The sequence below is a fragment of the Arabidopsis thaliana genome (assembly GCF_000001735.4).
Source record: "Arabidopsis thaliana chromosome 1 sequence".
NCBI lineage: Eukaryota > Viridiplantae > Streptophyta > Magnoliopsida > Brassicales > Brassicaceae > Arabidopsis > Arabidopsis thaliana.
In genome coordinates, this window is record NC_003070.9 from 8,980,587 (window position 1) to 9,001,427 (window position 20,841).

Below are 20,841 nucleotides of genomic sequence, written 5' to 3' on the forward strand. Positions count from 1 at the left end.
CGTCTAAATGAGTCACAATTTAACTAACATGAGTTGGGCTTATATTATATGTGTCATCTCAAGTGGTACCATAACCCACAAGTTTTAGGTTTCAAGTTCGCTAACATTAGAAAATCAACAAACGTTCGGCTTTTAAATGAGCATGGGCTTTTTGTACATCATGGGCTCCAAGTCATGAGAATTGAGAGCAATATTCAACAACTAAATGTAAGGGATTACACTAGTTTTAGAACATTTAACCATGTTTTCATGTTTAATCAGAAAAATCATTAGCTATTTACGTTTTTTGTTATAAGGATTAATTTTTATCAAAATTATGTTTAGTTTTAGTAACTAGTACTAAATATATGTTGACGATAATAAATTCATAAACAAATGATCTTTTGATTTTGTTTTCTTTTTGTTATTCTGAAAATACATTTATGTACATTTTATTTACTAAATTTCAACATTACTCCAGTGAATATAAATATCTTGCCAATGCATGTCTCGTAAGTAATTAAATGATTGAGAAACAAAAAGTTGTGGTTATTGTCATGATAAAAACAATATATGAACTTATATGCGAGTGTCCACATACATCATGTGTAGCCTTTAAGATCTAATTGATTCTTTTTAAACACAACTATACTTCGTGAAATAAATAAGATGCATGAATCTTAAGGCATAAGAAAAATAATTATCAACTTCGAGATGTATTTCTATTAAACATAACAATGGTTCTAAAATCGTAATCTAGATTCCGTGCATGTTCTTAATTATTTTGGTCAGTGTTTTTCCCCAAAATCGTACACGAAAAAACAGTTTTTAAACTTAGTTTAAGAAACGTACAAAATCTTTGAACGATCGACGTTGTTCTCCGCTTAAGCATCTCAACCACATAAATAGATTTTCGAATCGCACCCATGTTTTAATTGGACATGTTGACATTTAATTATACTATTCTTATAGATCGTATAAGATATTTTTCTCCAATAATGTATATTATGTATATATGAAAGTAAATGCATAAATATTAGTGTGGGATTATATACTCATAACAACTCTATTTCAATTGGAAAAATATGCTATAAAGTTGGCTATAAACCAAAGATTAAACAAGATTATTAGATTAAGGAGGAGAACACATATCATATTTCAGGAAAGGGTGAAAAAACAGATCCTAAATTAGATGTAAACAAAAACTATTTTGTCTAGTTGTCATTTTTTCTTGTCTTGTCCTAATTTACAACTTGTCATTTCAATACAAAATATTGAAAAAGGAGAAACAAATTGAAGAAAAAAAACCAAAAAAAAAGAATTTGTCACAAGATGTTGATAATCGCCTGCTTCTTGGAACACCCTAACGAAAACAAATCATCTTCCCGAGATCTCTTCTTGCCAACACACTCTACTGCGACGTCGTTTGGTTTCTCGTTACTCACATTGAAAATGTTGACTCCGAATAGCCTAACCACAGTCTGAACCGGACTAGACCGGACTTTCCAGTGGATATACAATTGCCGGTCTGGTCCGGTTGATCTCTCGAAACAAACCACATCACCGGCTCGAAGATTCTTCTCTTTAACGAACCGGCTCCAGCCCTTGGTCAACACGTAACTTTGACTGCTGTTCCAGTAACTGTAACGGAACCGCCACACTTTCCCTGTTCTATCTTCCAAGTTAATCAAAACGCCTTTCGTCGGAGACGGATTCATCCCCATCGCCGTCGTCATCGCCGGTAACGGAAAATGCTTCTCCGCGTGTTGTTTCGGTATCACTAAACGGTTCAGCTTCCCGACGTCGCTCGGCGTAACAGTCTTCTCGAACAAAACCTCACGCGCTCTCAAAACAGCGTCGTTTCCGTACGTCGCCGTCTCCAACCCAGAGCGTTTTCCGTCGCCGTTAACAAACTTCCGTCTACTCTGCTCAAACTCATCGGCGTAAGTGTGTTTCCTCAACATATCCACGATCTCAGCTTTAGAATGAGCGTCAAGAAAAGCCGATTCGGCGTCGTTTCCATCAACTTGAGATTTGAAGTTAGTGACGGCGTCGCGGCCGCGGAATCTCCTCACGGCGATGTCGTAAGAAGACGCAGCTTCTTCTTCCTCGTTGAAAGTACCGAGCCAAACTCGCTGATGCTTCTCGTAAATCTGAGCTCCCCATCTTCCGTTAGGCTGAGGCACAACGCCTTTATATTTCGACGAAGGAAGCTTACGTGACTCGGTCTCGACGCCGTTCTCTGAATCCAAAACGACGCTGCTTCCGCCGCTTCCCATTCTGTAGAGACGCATCGACGTCGCCGGCGGAGAAGAGAGTTTCTTCTCCGTCGTCGTTGTCGGCTTTGGAGTAGTAGAGATGGAGAGAGATTCTGACGTTGTACTACTGTCGTCTACACAGCTGTATTCCATATTTGTTGTGTTTGTGAGAGAGAAACAAAAAAAGAAGAAGAAATGGGTTAAGTTTTTGTTGCTTTATGAAGAGATGGGGTTTGGAGTTTATATATATACACAAGGAAGTGCATGTACGTTGTTGATATTATTTGTTTTGTTTTGTCAAAATTGAATAGGATAATAAGAGATAAATGTAAAATGTGGGTAATGTATGTGTATTTATGAAAGAAAGGTGAAAATAAAATAAAAGAGAAAGGAGAAGAGGTGCAGAGGAGTAGGGTCAAGTCTTGCAACAAATGGCAAAATGTGTTTTGTAGAGGAAGTTTCGTGGGAAGAGTCCAAAAATATGTGTGCTAGTGTCATAAAGTTTTATTTTATTTATTACATTCGTACTAATTTTGGTACCTTTTGATTAGTCCTTTTTTTATAATCTTGTTGTTGCCATAATTAGTCCCTTCATATGGTAATAAACTAATAATATATTACGTGTAACATGCGTCTATAAAAAATTTACAGAGAACGTGAACATCAATAGATGAATTTTTCTTAATGTTTTCACTAAAGGACAAAGAATAATTACAACACTAGCAATGAGATTCTTGATGTGGTTAAGAATGGTAAATAGGGCTAAGAAAAACCACATTTGACATTTCGCCCGATATTATTGATGTTTTTTTAAGAGAAAAGAAGTTTCCAAAAATCGAATGGTCCATACAAGAATAGTAGTAGAAAGATATGTAAAATTATTGAATAGAGTTGACTCGTTGAGAGATAGAAAAATGAGTAATGGGCGATGTGTAATAGCACAAATGGGGATAGAATAGAGGGCCAAGTGGGAAGGGGGTTCACATGAGATTTGGACCTTTTGTTTTGTTTTGTTGTGATTCTCTAATTAAATAGTGCATCCCCCCTTTGATCATGAGGCTTTTCTTGAAACTATATTCGTCCTTCCATATTTGGAACATGACGTGTCTCTTTACATATTTTGCTTTAGTTGGGGAGGTCTTGATCATTAGGTTCTCTTATGTTTCCTACAAGTCCTTACCTAGTTTGGTTTTTATCCCCTAAGCACTTTCTTTGTACGTAGAATCATAGTACGTATTGTTGCCTTTCTTACGCATTGTCTTCCTTTACGCTCAATTTCTCAAATTAACCAATACCACTCAAATAGGATATGTTTTCCATCCTAATTCCTAAAGTGACTTGTTCGAAACATATAAGAACAACTATTATTTTGACGGGTATGAAATGAGACGACCTATAATAATATTTTGAGATAATGATAAGACAACGTTGGAATACGCCAGCAAAGCCAAGACTCGTGATCTAATTGCCCACTATTTTCGGTTTACAAAGAGAAACAACATATCTTATTGATCTTATTAGAGTGACTAGTCCCTTCTTATCTATGCACGAAGCTTTGTTTAAGATCACATATTTTTAATAAAGATACATGAATGACGTCCTAATATTGTTATAGTTCTCGAATAAGCATCAAACGGTCAGATTTAGTTCTTCGTGGCTTCGTTATTTGATCATAAAAATTAATCCTTCTATGATCCACCAAATTAAACATATAACATTTTTATCAAATTGTACTACTATTTGATATTATATACGCATAACAAAGTACTGCATGCAGATTTATTCGACTATTTTAAAAAGTAGTGAGACTTAGTTGATGTTCCCACTTGCATTGGAACTATGCTTTTATTGGCTGAACTAAATAAACCAGATTCGTCCTAAACCATCAAACTCTCCTCTGTTTCTCTTTTGTTTCATTATATAGTTTTTTTCTTTCTATTTAATTTATTATACCTACATAATTTTAAAAAACTTATATCCACGTCGTCGAAGATAAAACTAACACAGTTGCCCTAGTTTGAATGCAAAACTTAAAACGTCAACTTTTTGTTGTTTTGATCAGTTTTCATAAGCAATAACTAATGAGTTCAAACATAATTATTGCTCAATTATATGAATTGGACTTAAATATTTAAGATATCAAGAATGGGGACAAGAAGAACAACATGATATAATACATTGTACATATGTGAAGGGGGGAGATGAATCATAAACCCAATGTATTTTGCCCATGAGCCATATTCTTGTACGGAGCAGAGTACCTAATTTTTCCACTTTTATATTGGTCCTACCTTCTTCCCTCAGATGTTTATCCATTTTGTTTGAAACAAAAGTAATACTTATCCCCTTTTTAAAAGATGAGCATATATATACTTGTTGAATAACCCTATCATTTCCTCAAATAAAATAGTATTTATAAGTCTTCTGTTGAAGATAATGATCTCAAGGACTTAAAGCTTAAAACCGAGCTAGTCAATGAACCATTTGATTAGTGGGTCACATACTCATCAGAGCTCCATTATATTCTACCGAAAAAAATCAAAATTCTGAAATGGAAAGATAAAATAGTTGATGTGTGACATTAAATAGATTAATTTTTAAAAAGTGATTTCATATTATCTTGGATCTTTATCAAACAACAACAAGCTAAAATGAGTTTGGTGTGTATGTATATATCAACGAACTTTATAAGGATATTTTAAATCTAGTACCACCGGATACAAGTTTAGATTTAAGGAAATTTATGTATCACGTCTCATTAACTTGCAATTGGTTATATCATCCACATCATTGACCTTCTTATGTCGAAACTTTATAATAGTAGGCTCTTTGTTTTTTTGGTCTGATCTTACCTTACTTTATCTAAAATTTCGATTAAACAGTAATTTGCGTTTGCCTAAAAATACAATGTTGGTCCGTCTCAATTATTATCAAAAGTTATATCACTTTTGGTGGAAAATTAATCGGAAGATAGATAGACTCATGTGTTGAATACATGTAATTAACATGCAAGATTGCCACATAACATAAATTAGTTGAGAAGGGTTTGGTGTAACTGGAAACGGTGTCGTTTCATTGAAGAATTGGGCCATGCAATATTGCAAGTGGGAAGACAACGAGTGAGATATGTTTCCAAGGACGAAAAGGTCAGCACTCAGCACCATCCTCCTCATAATTTCTTCTATCTGGACCCAAACTTCATCCTATTTTTAGTAATATTACAGTTCCATCTCAGTCGTTCATTTTAGATTCTTATCTTCCATTTTGGTATAATCAAGAGAATAATATATACATTACTCACAGATATATCAGTCTATAATAACATGAGAGTATTTTTGTATTGGGGATAATCAGGTTGGCCAAACAAATCAACTCAAATCCAGTGGAGTAGTAATTTAATAACATGGCCTAACTTAGGCCACCTTACCAAAACTAATTAAGTTGTATTAAATCATTTAGTGTGTGGCTCCCCACATTTTCTTAATTATAAATAAAAAACGTGATATTAAGCATGCTATTTATATAAGTATATAACCAACTCACTGGAAACCTAATTTTTAAAAATCATTATTGCAGACCTAATTGATGTATTTATAGTTTTAATTCCCGATCAAATCAGCTCCTTATACTATGCCATTTTATAATTCTAACTGTGATGTTGTGATGTGTTTTGACGGATTAATTAATTATGGGGAAGTTTTACAAAAAAAATCAATTGCAATTTTATTTGCAATTAATTGATCATTTTTGCAGATTTTTATGGTACTAATTAAGTCAATTGACCTCCTTTTTTTTTCTCCTCTTGAACAAATTTCAACCATTTATATCAATTAAAATGACGAACTGTTGGCGAAATGTCTTTTGCAACAAAAAAAATACTAGTTGCCGGAACAGTTTTTTCATAATACAGTATGATGGGTTTAGGCGCATACTAAAGCCATCTTTTGGCCAACTTTTATGATATAATTGACCTATATATATATAATATTGTATAATATTGTTTAGATAAAGTTAGTTGTTCCATGTGATCAACAAAAAAAAGTTAGTTGTTCATAAAGTATCATGCTTAATATAATGAATGTATGTTCCTCTTGCTAACATATTAATCCTGTATAGTTTCCATTTTCCAGTTAGAGAGATAGTCATTATTAACATAATTAAGTATAAAAGTATATTTTCATATATAAAAGTATCTATTGAGTTATTCTAATGAAACTCAATCACATATAACTTTTGTCAAATGCGGAAATTTCAAAACAGACAGTAGGTAAGGACTAAGGGGAACGAAAATTTTCGTTTGTGCAAAGTAAATCATGAGTAAACAACCCCATTATATTAATCAATCTCCAGTTTCCACTAACTAAACAAAACCAAAACTAATTTTCAATAATTTCCACATTTAGGGTTCCATGGTTTGTTACTAATTTTTTTTTTACTTGAATGAAAATGTGTTATTAAATGTTATAATATCTGCTTTTCTGACTTCCAACCCCTCTAGATCTTAATAAGTTTGAGTAATGAAATTTTGATTTTCACTGGTAAATATATATAGCACGACCAAAATCACGTAATTAAATTTGAGTATCTGATATTGCATTATAATGAAAAAATATATTATCGAACTAAATTAACCATTTGCATAGACGCCTCATAAAGGTGTAAACAACGTCAGATTGATGAGAAAATTTTACCATATGATAATTAAATTTATAGACTAAGGTTTAGCTATTTTTATATTTTTTGTTAGAGTAAGTATTAAGAAGAATTATATATATAAAAAGCCAGATAGGACAAGATGACCCTTTAAAATGAGGAAGACAATACGTAGAACTTTAATTTTAACTATTTTAGGCTGTCCTGAAATAAAATAGTAGGTATTAAACTACTACTAATATTGATATTTATAGAATAGTGGTGACTGGTGAGCAATTAAAATTTAAAAATATTATTAAAAAAAACACATGTGAAAATAAAAAAAGGAGACTGCTTTTGTTGACCAGTAAAGGAACAACACTATCCAGAGAATCGTAACCATTGGTGCGATCCACGACGGCTCCTGATCCGACCTGAATGGCTTTGGATGTTTATGCCAACTCGCCATTGGTTAAGACTTTTAGTGACACTTGTTTTTGTTTTGAGTGAAATCGTGTTGAAACCATTTTGCAAATACAGATTAAAAAGTGCAGGAAATGTTATTAGTAGCTCAGATAAATATCATATGTCAAACTGAAACATAGAGTATAACTGCATACCATGAAAACATAATTTAGTTGAAATAATAAATTGAAAGAACAACGTAGCATATATTTTCTTTATTCACATCATCATGTCATGCTTAAATAATAGAATATCTCATAAGAAATTGCCAGCTTCTGACTTATATCTACTGAAATCTCAAATAACCAAATAACTATGAATATCTATTAGTAGGGAAAACACCCTTAACTAGGGCGGTGAGAGTGATATTGGATTTGGACATCTATTTCTTTACAATAACAATTATTCAAATAATTTTGAAGTAAATAACATGTTTTTTATCTCGATAAAACGTTATTTACCTGAAACCACACTATTTTATTCAACAATAATATAAAATTTGTATATTCTTATTTATTTGATGATACTGTTTACACGGTCAAATGTAAATTTGCACGTTACTAATTAGTAAAATAACAACAATTATGTTTAAATGAAAAAATCATTTTGGTCAAACCATGCAAAAATAAGAGGTCTGTTTGCTTAAGATCAATTTTGTTTTGTAAAGTACTTAGGATCATTTAGCAAATTCATCGATAGTTGCCCTGTTCTTTTTGTTATATATTTATATGTTTCCACTTGTATGATATTACTTCATATTAATCTATACATAAGTATATAATATCCGCCGTTATAGGTTTGAACTAAATATATTTTGTGGGATTAATGCGCTGCCTTCTGCCGACACGGTATACGCACAACCCAACATTTATGAAGTCAAATAAATTTATTTTAAACCAATTGGCTTGCTATTTTGTAAGTGACAAAAATAGCCTAGTTTTTTTTAAAAAAAACATTATTTAAGCAAACTATATGTCGATCTCTTACGTATTTTTTTTCCTTATAACTATTTTAGTTTTTTCTGATGATTTAGTTTCTAAAGATAAGATTTACTTTCTTTTTGCCTGCTAGTTGCGACTCCTAGTTGCTCACTTTAAACCCTAAAGAGATGTATATCTACACATTTACATGTAATGTATGTTTCAATTTATATAGACCTTATATAAAAGTTTGTCTTCGTGGATATACACACACACACACACACTTATATATATAAATTGTAATGTATATATTATTATATCTATGAGGTACAATTGTACATGTAGAGTACCTACAAGTCTATCACATATTATGGCATTTACTCCAAAGAAAAAAAGTCTCCTCACATGAATTTGCGGGTACTGTTTAGGGTTTTCGTTATGCAATATTACACGAACAAGTAAATTTTTGTTGACATGGAGATTGATTTTTCTTATGTCGATGTCGTAATCCTTTTTGTGTACGTGGCGATGATCTGAACTATAATTAAGTTTAATAAACTTATGAGGTATGAGTCAATAGCTAAATGATGTTTATTAATCACGAGTGGCAAAGAGTTAACTACTTATATAATGAAAACCCATAAGACCCGGAGACAATAAGCTTACGTACATCGAGGTCAACGAAGTCAATAGAATCGCCAAAATATATCTGTCCAGAGAGATTCATCTCTCAAAACAGATTTAGATAAATGGGCAAATCACGACTGGATATATATTAGTGCTCTAGTATATATTGTGGATATAGAACTACACATTTTCTAGAAAAAAAGAAGAAATGAAAGCATTTTATCAAAGATCATTTGCTTTCTTGTATATTGAACTCCATTCGCTAGAATCGTAACTTGTTATTTTCGCTGTTTTTATTGGGGATGAGAAACAAATTATACGATCATCTTAATACTTTGCATTAACAAAATCAACAAACAGCTTTCTATTGATTTGAGAAAACGTTGCTCTGTAAATAAATTGATATATTTGTCAACTGATAAGTACTAGTACTTGATTATCTCAGTTACGTCAATTTTTCTTCTGAATTCAATTAAGATTAGATTTATATCCATTTGAAAATCAACACGAGAATAAATTTTAGTATAATGTCATTTAACGTATAAAAAGTTCAAATCACGTGAAAGATTTCAAAACCGAAGACCATATCAAGTTGGTTGTAGTAATTAAGACATGCATACTCATATCCGGTCATTAATTATGACCTTATAGAAAGACGAAATTTCATATATAAGTTTTGAGTTATTCAAATATATATATATATAGCATGGAAGAATTGAATACCCAATATATTTGAGTTTCTTTCGAAATTCGAATGACTACTTGGAGCTCCGATAGATATATCATAAATTGATAACATAATCCATGCATGAGAGTGATTAATGTATTTTAAGGAGTGTGAAGATAGCCATGGACGACGTGCATGGTTTTTTTACACAGGTAAACTGAAACATAGGTAAATGCATATATGGAAATAAGATTATTAGGGATAGGCTTTAGTGTCCAAATCAGCATTATAGACGTAAACACTACACAACATAACACGCGGGACCTGCATGCAGTTATGCTCCAGGGTCAAATATTCAACATTTTCCAATTGGCCACCGTCAAATATTCCAGTTTCAAGTGGAAACATAAAATCAAAAGAAAAGAAACTAATAGAAGAAGAAGAAGTGTGAATGGTACTTAATTTACAGAGGGAAATATATTATTAGTTACAACTTACAAGTCAAAGCTTCAAATGAGGAATTAAAAAAAAAAACGTTACAAGTCAAACGAGAGAGATGGATACACGAGCCAAGACTGCAGACATAACGAAACGTACACAACTTATAGTACGTATTATCGTTGATTTTCAAATAAAACATATATAAACAACATCGAGAAGGAGAAAGATGTATTATGATAAGTATGAAAAGTCTCGAGGTCGTAAGATCGTAAACAAAAGTCAGAAAACATTATAATTAAAAACAACAAGTGAAATAAAAATAAAAATCCTCACGGGATCAATTGACAAACTTTGCAGCTCATCTTTGTCAGGAGATAATATTTGTTTTTTTTCCAAGTATTTTATGAAACGTTAGAGGTTGTTTCTTTCTTAATTTTGATGGTCAAACTTCATTTTGAGACCAGCAGACTGATATAGCTTAGCCACAAATTGTGGTTAAACCTCAAGATTCTTCTGATTTTATTTTGTTAAGAGAAGATTCTTATATTCACTCTTGATCGTAATATAATTTTCTTTGAGTTTCAGTGAACTATTAGGATATATGACACAATAAAATTTCTAGAAGTGAAGTCCCAGACACAATCCCGTGTTCCTGTCATTTATGTTGGGAGGACGAACACAAAATTATTATCTGTACCGTTATGGGCTGATCGGTGGCCCATCTAGAAATATGTATCACTGACTTTTTGAGTTTTTACCATTTTCAAAGCTCTTCCAACTATGGAAGAATCATCTCATCTGATGTTTCATTCACTCTTGTGGATGTCAATACTGTATTTACCTTCATACATATATATATATATATTGGGACTAATTTTGCCAAGGCCTACCATGTTATTAAGCACCGTCACACCGACATGACCTTTTCAATACATAAATATTTCCAGTTTCTTATTATTTCTTTAATTCTTTATAGAAAAGTCGATAAAAGACTCTTAAATAGGAAATAAGAAATGAAGAAAATATACTCCCAAACTGAAGATTTTTTTTATCAACACAAAAATGTCAATCATAGTTTTTAAGTCAGAAAATAACAAAATTGGACTTTTCTTCCCAGTAAATATAGTAATACAGAGCATACTTTACTTGTTGAGAAAAGAAGAGTATTACTTAGACGAAACTAGAACTAAATTCCAACCCCAAAAAGGAAAAGAAACTAGAACATAAATATTTCATTATAGAGACAAGTTTGGTTAATCCATCCATTAAACTCAAAAAACAAAAGTGAACAATAATGTGTATGCTACATTGCAGCAGAGATACGTGGGAGAGGGCGTAAGTAAGAATGTTTTATCAATTAATAATATCATATCATATATCTATGAGAGACCCAAAAAAAAATGAAATTACAATGAAAGGAAGATCGAGTTCTTACTTCTTTGGTGAATATTTGCACACTCTTTTGATCCATTGCCCTTCTTTTATGTTATCTGTGGTCTTCTCGAGGAGTAATGCTTCGTATACTAATTACACATAACAAACCTCTAATCCTCATCTCATTTCCTTGCTCTGTCCAAGTCAAATCTCTTCCTATTTCTCTTTCTCGGCTATTGCGAATTCAGTGGAAGAGTGGGCATTCCTTTCGCGTGTTGGCTCTCCATTTCCAGTAGCATCAACGACTTTTGCCTCTGGTATCTGTTTCTCTTTGCTGCTAGCGCTGCGCCACACATACAAAGAGAGATATCAAGATTCGAGAATGTCCTTAAATCTTCTTCAACTATGACTAAGTTGGGTAATTTTACTCACATGTTAAATCGTGAGGAGGGGCAAAGTCATAATCATGTCTTCCTCTCCAGATGCAACACAAGTAAATGACCAAGAAAACCAGAATAAGAAACACCACACATGATATGGCTATGGCTATTTTACCCCCTTTGGATAAGTGGCCATTCTCCCATAATAGTGGACATGTCGGAAGAGATGGTACACCGCATAGTCCTTTGTTTCCAGAAAGACTGTAAAAAGATGCAGATTATTGAGATAATGGATCAAAGAACAAAGCCATGGATAATGAGAAGGAAGGTAAAATTTTATCACTTATAAAAGAAAAAAGATTATTATCATATGTGGACATTCGACATTAACGTACTCGATAATTCCACCATGAACACCAACTGAGTAGACCTCCTCTGGTACCTTTCCTTGCAATTCATTGCCATTCAAAAGCCTATCAACACATCATAGATAAACCAATCAGAGTTTGAGTTAAAGTCAATAAAGTTGGGTGTCATTAAAACCTTGTTAGGCATACTCTACTGATTAATCATCTAATACATCAACATGTATTAATATTTATCATTATTTCCTAGTCAATTGAATAAAAAGTGGTTGTTTATGAAGCATCTTCTTACACGAGCTTTAGGCTTGACAAGGTCAGACTTTCAGGTATTGGTCCTGTGAGCTGATTGTTTGACAAGTCACTGCAATCCAAATAGGCAAACAATGAGCACAAATGCACAGAGCCAGAATTCTATATTAAGTTTCTCTAAGCCATCCCCACACTCCAATATCATTGTTTTATCGTCATCTTAAAGGCATGCATTTATAAGAAATATCTACAATTTATAGACGCAACAAGGTAGAAAGATTCCCAGTCATGATAAAATTTGGCAACTGATCATGAACCGAGGTGTGTTAACTTACAGACTCACAAGGGATTTATGACCAAGACCCAAAGGTAGTTGACCACTTAAGGTATTTGAACTCAAGTTCCTGCAAGAAAACAAAAGAAAATTTCATAATTGCCTTTGCGTCTTTCTAGTGAAATCACTATGCCAACACATGCATCCAGTTGCATTATAATGAGCTATGAAGTCTGAGATAAATAAGCAAAGTCAATAGTTGATACTTACAGGCTATTCAAATTTGTCAGGAGACTTATTTGCTCACTGATAAATCCTTTCAAGCCTTGGCTTCCAAGGTCTCTGAAACAGGAAAAAGACAATAACAAACTCCTATCTTAAGCATTACATAATAAAACATTAATAGTAGGAAACCACAATGCATGCATAAGAAATAATAAGCATCATATAGAGTAATATTATGTATGTAGTTACTATCTATAGTTAACATTATTCGAGATAATGCCGAGATACATGTTTGCAACCCTTAATCCACAGTAAAGGAAGAAAGATGCATGTTTATAAACCACCCGCTCCCATATGAGTTTCCAAATCAAGTTCTTTGCTCTTTCTGATAATATTTGTCTAATCAACTTTACTAATTTTCAGCTTGCATACACAATGTGAAAGTGAATAAGACAAGCCAGGTCGGTTTACTGTATGCAACCGTGAGACTCACATTTGAAATATCACAAGGGCAGATCCTTGGGAATTTGGCCGGCATGAGACTCCCTCCCAAGCGTCCCAGCTAGTAGGAGCACAAGGATCACCATTCCAACCCATTCTATCAGGAACACGTAGTGAATCCTTCAATGCTTTCATAGCAGTCACTGTAAAACAAACAGAGAGTCAAAAATATGCCACAGACCAGTTTTTCTCAAAGCTATTATCAGAACTCCAATCAAATCAAGAAACCCATGATGTTGCAATCCATCAAACAACAGTGAGTATCCTTAACTTGACGTACCTTGTTCAGGTACTGTAGCCATATCAGCAGGAACAATAGCGTAATTTTCAAGCCCACTGATAATCGGTGCACCGGAAACAGACGACAATTTCACTGTCACAATAGTACTACTCAGATTCTTCACAGTATAGTTTAAACTATAAGCTGCAAATCCTCCAACCTCATGGAACACATCAACTCTGCTCACATTGTTATCATTCACCACCAAATCAAACACTCTTTGACCAGCCTTCTTCACCGTAGAATCAATCTCAGAAAAATGAAACCAAAGCAAGTAATCAAGTTTCGCATCAACCTCAAGCTCATAAACCAACGAACCACCACCAGAAACTGTAACCGCCGTTTGATAAAGCTTCATCGGGAAATAATTCGGCGCCTGATCCACTCCTTTGATTTTCTCCAACGTAGACAACGACCTAGCCACCGATCTCGAATCTTCCGATCGAAAATCTTCGTCCGATTGCCACGACCGCCCGAAATTATCGGTGTGGTTAGTGAATCCAGGTCCCCACTGATCTGAACCACAAGAGAGCCTCCCATAGTTAACCAACAAAACATTCTGACCAGTCCCATCGGCGTCGTACGAAGAAGGATCAACTTGTAAGACTTCTAAGGAACCAACAATGGGAGGATCAGTAGCGATGCTATAAAAGCACAAATCGAGCTCACCGTCACCGATAAAAGCAAAGAGATCAGAATAAGAGCCATCGCGGAGAAGACTCTCCGGCCAAGGAGATCTCCAAGAGAAAACAAGAGTGCCTTCGACGGAGACATCGAAAGACGGGGAATGAGATTTACCGTCGTAGTTATCATAAACGGTGAAAGTTCTGAGATAGTAACGACCAGGAGGGAGAGGAACGACGTAGCAATTCTTCTTTCCGAAGGAAAGAGGGAAGTACCTGATGGTTTTCTCGGCGATTAGATGGAATCGAAGAGGCTCGGAGACAACGGCGGTGCTTCCGCCGGAGTAGAATTGATCAGGAAGCCATGTACGGTTGAATACGTCTGTAGAAGTTTCGGGACTTCCACAGTCAATGAAGAAAGAAGTATCTGCAAAACAGAGGAAGAATTCAGTTTCAGTTCATAGTCAGATCTAGACGGAGAGGAGAAAGAGAGAAGGAGACGTACTGAATGGAGAGGATAAGGAGAGGTGGAGGAGGAGGAAGAAGGAGGAGAGGAAGAGGAAGAAGGAAGGAGAGAAGGGCATTTTGGGAATTTAGGATTTGATAGAGTTGCAGAGTAATGTATGTAATGGGCACTCACTACTGTGATTGAAGAAGGAAGAAACCAAAATTTGTTTGTCAAAAAAATGAAGGAAAAAGGCGAGATTAGCGGGTGGGAGGACTGAGTTGAGTCATTTAAGGACATTTACACACTTCTGGCTGACTTTTAATTTCGCTTTTATTTTCCCTATATTTATGGGTCACTTTTTTACTACTTTTTGATATTCTGTTTTTGACTAATTTTTCCTGTAATAATGCAAATTATGCAATGGAATTATACAAGAAAAAAAAGAAACAAAAATAGAGGTATATTACATTGATTGTTGAATGAAGGGTGCACACGGGATACGAGTAGATAGTGTTACAATTGTAGTAAAAATGAGAGAGTGTGTCTCGCGAGAAGAGGCAATAAAAAAAAAAAGAGTTACTACGTCGTCAGTGAAAGAAGTAAATAGTTATCGTGACGTGGCCACCATACTGGACAAATATTCTCTCATTCACACTAGTCACTACCTAAATATTCACCATAAATCTAACTAAATCCCAACCAAAACTTTTAACTTTATTTTCAGTACACACTTGCTACATCTGAAAATTCAGTTCTAGTTGGCAGCCAATAAAGTCAAACCGATATAGTATAGTTACAACCAAAATAAAAACTCTCTTTTTCTTTTGACGAGATAATTAAGCCGGATTTGTGATCATGGTGCCCACTTTGTTGTTAAATGGGTTTTGGATTAACTATTAAGTGTATATTGGTCAACCCAATGATAAATTGCTACTAGTTTGATTTATACTAATGAACAATGGAATGAAGAACAAAAGAGCAACGTGGTTAGTGGTTTGTTACAGAGTGATTGTGTAACCATCATACAACGCCACCGGAGTAAATGTTAAATACTAAAAGCTCTGAGAATCCGTGACTCCGTCTACTTGTCGTTTTCCTTCACAGACACTACAATAAGAATGGACAAAATCCGGTTTAGCTCACCAACTACCCGGTATTATCTGAGGACCATCGGTTTATCTTATGGCCTCTGATTCAATGGGTTTTAAAAAAAGGCCAGCCTATTACTCTGAGACATACGTTTCCAGGCTTCAACGAGCCCAACAAGTTTCTGAACAAACTCATCATATTCATTCAGCTATGAATTTTGATCTTTCCCCCTCTTGCCGCAGAATTTCACTGCAGCGACGACAAAACACTGATAACTAGAGCCATGATTGTTTCCTAACGGTTTGTGTGATTATTACAGTACAATAAACATTTAAAATGGCCTAGGTTGTAGTTGGTGTTAGTTGAGCAAGGAACGAGAGTTTTGTAAGAAAGTTTCATAGTGAAATTCTGAATATAATCCATACATCCAGATTCCACATTTTTGGACTAATAAAACCCATCAAAAGCATCATATTTACATACGGACATTGCATCTAAGATCAGAAACACGTTCCAAAAGTAGTTCTTCTAAATCCCAAAACAAAAAACCAAAAAAACAGTTTGAATCAAGCCCTTGATGCGCAAAGGAAACTACCATATTACAGCAGCGTGGCAGTGTGTTGCCAACCAAAAAGAATCAATGAGTTCCAAGGTCTTAAGCTCGTGGTAGTTTTGTTTAGTCAATCAGTCTTTCCAGTCCCCCAAGCGAGAAAGCTGTCCTGTGATCCAAATTCCTAAACACAGACATAACAAAATCCATTTGGCTTTTGTACCTGATTGCATTCAAAATGTTTTAAGAGAAAGAAAGGGGTCTAAGCTTACCAGCTGGCTCAGACGAAACTCAGGTGGAGTATCAAGCTCTATGTTAGAGGGATCAAGAACGATTTTCTGACATTCCTCCAGATCACGTTTGAAGTCTTCTGGTCCTAGGTGTGCGTAATCCGCAATACATGGTTGTTTATCCTTTAAGCTTCCACTGTTTGTGTTTTCCTCCCTGTCCTGTGATCCCAAGAGATCGTCGCAAAGAGACAAGGCTTCCACAAGCTGTTGCGAATTCAAGATAAACTGAGATCCACTGTCAAACCACGTCGGATCTTCCTCACCTTGGTTTTCATTGTCTCTATCCTTCTCTTGCTCCTCTTTATCATCTAACATTTCTTTTGCTCCGTTTTCAAGTCCGTGCTCCAGCTCAGGCCCAGAACTTGGTCTTTCATGATTAGGTTGAATACTCTGAACCTCATCTTCCATACACATTACCTCGGATGTCTTAGGTACCGGAAACAAAGCAAAAAGTGCCAATTAGTGCAATTTCAATAAGTTGTTAGATAATCCAAGTCGAGGGCAAACTACTTTATTCAATTCAGTAAGAGCTTATACTAGATTAATGAGTAAATCTCCACCCTCGACCCCAATCTCAGTCCTAAACCTTAGAAAGATCCTGAATACGCAACTCTCTCCGCCTAAACTTCCATTTCATCAGTTAACTCTGTAGCTAACCATCTCTACAATAGCTACTGAACTGTCACCACAGCTATAATCCAGTACAAACCACCTACGGTAATCACAATGCTCTTGCACTAGACTACCACAAGGACTTATCAATAGAAAGCAACCACAAAGATTCTTACCTCGGCAAGAGAAACCTCATGGGCAGATACATAGTCACTGGGAGTAACATAGTCACTGGCAATGTGAGAATCAGAGCAAATTCGCACAGCATTTCGAGGCTCAGGTGTAGCTAATTTTGGAGTGACAGGATCCGCTGTTGGAGTCACTGCAGCAAAGATATCCTCAGAGACTTCCTGTTCAGCTTTATCACCTCGCTTGACTACTAGCTGTTGTGGCTGCTGGTAGAAAATCTTAGAAACAACATAATCACCTTCCTTCTCGTCTTCTTCTATTCCCAAATGGTATTGGTGCATCACCCAGTTGGTTTTCACAGCTTTTCCGCCATAGAGAACCATTATCTTCTTGCAACCTCTTTGAACACCATCCAACACAACCGGTTTCGTTCTTCCTGTCTTATGCCAGCGCACATCGCCAAAATCATCGTCGTGAATCTTTCTACGCTTTCGAGTTCCTGTGCTATAAGCTTTGATTGCTTTATGGAAGAAGTGAGACACCGTCCCATCACTCTTAACACCTAAAAATAGTCAATTTAAGTGAGATCAAATAATTTTTGGAACTTCTTTGATGACTGAAAACAGAAAGAAGAAACCTGTATTGCCTGACCTGGTAAATTCTTAGGATGAGTGTAACAGATTCCATCATCTTGATTGACGGTTGGGATGAACTCATCAATGAAAGGGTGTGAGCTTAACCCTGACAAACCAGATTTGGCTAGCAAATGCCATATGATCTCAGGATCAGATGGATCAAATTTCACACCTCGAGGCAATCCTGGCCAATCATCAACAACCTGGAAATGTAAAAAACTTGTGTTTACAACAACAACATAGAAATATAATATGAGAGACTAGACATCAAATGAAACGAAAGAGCAGACATACATCACTGTTGTCAATGACATGTTGACACTTGGGACAATGTCTTGACGGGTTGCTCTTCCACACCACTTGGCGAGGATCGGAACTAGCCGATGCACTCATAATCTTCGTTGCAATCCGGTTGCTATCGATCAGCCATGATCGCCTGCATACAGCAAGAAAATCATCCATTAGTCAAGACACAAGTTTCATATATACTCTACACAAAGCAGAATTATCAGAAAGATGATATCAAACACATATATCTACAGTTCAGAATCAATTTACAGTGACATTCCCAAATACAGGTTAAAGAAAGAAAACAAAACTAAATCTCCAGTTTCTTGAAAGACCAAACATGTTTGTCTGCAGAACATAGAGTCAGCATAATACTTGTAAATGTCATAAGAAAGCGAAATTCAAGCACATTTCTGGGAGAAAAAGTATCATAGGACTGGAAACTTCAAAAACCCCAACCTAGCAGTGAAAGACCCAAATGCAGATTTTCAAATTAACCCCTTTCGCGCTTAACTTTCACATCGGAGAAATTGAAATCACAAAGCTCAATTTTGATATATAAACGCAAACAAAAAAAGATTGAAACTTTAGTTTGTACTTCGGAATTGAAATCGGCAGGAATCGTACTTAGGGTTTAGAGCCTCAACTAAAAACTCCATGACAGAGTCAAAATCCAGAACATGATAGAAGAAATAAAGTACTTACCCAGCCATTAGAGCTCGATGAAGAAAAGATCAGAGCAAAGGAGAAGCAGAATCTGAGAATAAACCCTAGACAAGTCTCTCTCGGCGCTAACAAAAAGTAAAATTGATATTTCAAAGTAAGGATATTCTCAAAACTCGAGTCGAAATACTGTTTGCTTAGGTATGAAATTAAAGTTTTTATCTTTTTTATTGATTTTATATTTGGGTGGAGAAAAGAAAAAGATTTTGAGAGATAATAAAATCTCGTCCCGGAATAACTGGGAAGTGGAGAAGAAGAAGGAGAGAGAGAGAGAGAGGCGCCAGTTTATGTTTTGCATACATTCGACGACTTCTCGTTGACTTCCATCGTAACACGACGCTTGTTGTTAGTAAAGATCAACGGTTGTGATGATATCTTTTTCCGTGGGTCTAATTATTTAATAAAGTACCTTTTTTAATAATACAGTGATAAAGTATTATGGGTTAATGTCTTAATGATGATGATATAATAGTGTCTTTTTATGATATGCGACACACTTTGGTGGACTTTCCAGAGTGACTAAACTATGATTGTATGTATCCACAAAAAAAAAAAAAAGCAAAAGGCATTTAGCGTTTTATCATCTTCTCACTATATAAAATACCTTATTCATTTCGACTACAAAAAAAGTAAAAAATATAAATGAAAAAATAAATACAAACTTGATTGTTCTATTATATTCTTAATATCATTACAAATAATAAAAATATTACAAAAAAACTTAAAATTGATAATTTTGTATATTTTGGGATTGCTTGAAATATTGATTTTGTAATTGATAATTGATGCGATATGGACAATTACTAGTACTTTAGTTTTTTTTTTCTTTTATATCTAAATTAAATGAACAAATCTTTATTTATAGTATGAGAAATGATGGATTTTGGTATATGTAAAATATTAAAAACAGAAATTACCTTTACTGCAAAATTAAATTATTGTTCATGAGAGCAATTCTCAACCAACTTGATTCATTGCCCTAAATTATTGTTCATGAGAGCAATTCTCAACCAACTTGATTCATTGCCCATAATTTGTTAAATTATTTACAAATTTTACAATTATTATTATATTCAAATATCTCAACAAGCTAAAAAATAAAAAACAATTTCCAATTAAAATTAGTAAATAATTAAAAACGAAATTCTAACTAAACTTAGCAACTAATATTTCAGAACTTAATTTATAACTTCCTTCATTTTTTCTATATAAACATAAATTTATATGTTAACAAAGATATTAATATTAATCAATATATGATAATAATTATTTCTATGTAAAAAATCGTTGGTTCAGATAAAATGAAAAGGTATATTACATTACATTACATTACATTATACACAAGTAAATTTCAGATTTTAAATAATAATCCATAAACTTTGTAATTTACTATAATACATTTATTTAATAATCATTTTATCTTGTACATAGTGCAAACAAACTATCTAGTTAAAGATAATCTTCATTCATTTTTTTCTTCTATACGAAGCTAATCATATCCCTGATTAGCTCCATTTTGTTGATTCCTAGAACGGTATTCAGTAAGCATCTTTCGGAAAAACGCGTGATGGCGATGTGAGCTCTTCAAAAATCCAAAAGATCCTGGTTGGTTTACAAAGGAGTCCATCATCTCCCTTTTATCCTCCAACCCCTTTCTGGAAATTAGATGTGCCACCGTCTTGATAAGAATTCTTATGGAATAAGATGCAAGTGACTCAATGAATTTGGTATTTGTGTCATCTTGGTATTAAACGAGCTTTTGCTTATAGTATATGTGTAAAAGATCTTCTGAGCTCTTCAAAAAGTTGAAGTTGATT

At 34.4% G+C, this 20,841-nt stretch overlaps 3 protein-coding genes across 3 annotated transcripts; all 3 read right to left on the reverse strand.

Moving 5' to 3' along the window:
• Positions 1–969: 969 nt before the first annotated feature.
• On the reverse strand, positions 970–2,728 carry TEM1 (AP2/B3 transcription factor family protein). Its single transcript, NM_102367.3, has one exon. It carries the CDS (start codon positions 2,388–2,390, stop codon positions 1,305–1,307), a length of 1,086 nt encoding a protein of 361 aa, NP_173927.1. The 5' UTR covers positions 2,391–2,728; the 3' UTR covers positions 970–1,304.
• Positions 2,729–11,121: 8,393 nt separating this feature from the next.
• On the reverse strand, positions 11,122–15,031 carry AT1G25570 (Di-glucose binding protein with Leucine-rich repeat domain-containing protein). The gene is made up of 9 exons (NM_102368.4): positions 14,766–15,031; positions 13,638–14,687; positions 13,350–13,500; positions 12,902–12,973; positions 12,693–12,761; positions 12,401–12,469; positions 12,139–12,216; positions 11,796–12,004; positions 11,122–11,706 (listed from the first exon to the last, which is right to left on the reverse strand). The coding sequence occupies exons 1-9, from the start codon at positions 14,842–14,844 to the stop codon at positions 11,597–11,599; spliced, it is 1,887 nt and encodes a 628-aa protein (NP_564237.2). The 5' UTR covers positions 14,845–15,031; the 3' UTR covers positions 11,122–11,596.
• Positions 15,032–16,127: 1,096 nt separating this feature from the next.
• On the reverse strand, positions 16,128–19,331 carry SOG1 (NAC (No Apical Meristem) domain transcriptional regulator superfamily protein). The gene is made up of 6 exons (NM_102369.3): positions 19,007–19,331; positions 18,308–18,449; positions 18,030–18,216; positions 17,426–17,940; positions 16,620–17,063; positions 16,128–16,531 (listed from the first exon to the last, which is right to left on the reverse strand). Exons 1-6 carry the CDS (start codon positions 19,012–19,014, stop codon positions 16,478–16,480), a joined length of 1,350 nt encoding a protein of 449 aa, NP_564238.2. The 5' UTR covers positions 19,015–19,331; the 3' UTR covers positions 16,128–16,477.
• Between the last annotated feature and the right edge of the window lie 1,510 nt (positions 19,332–20,841).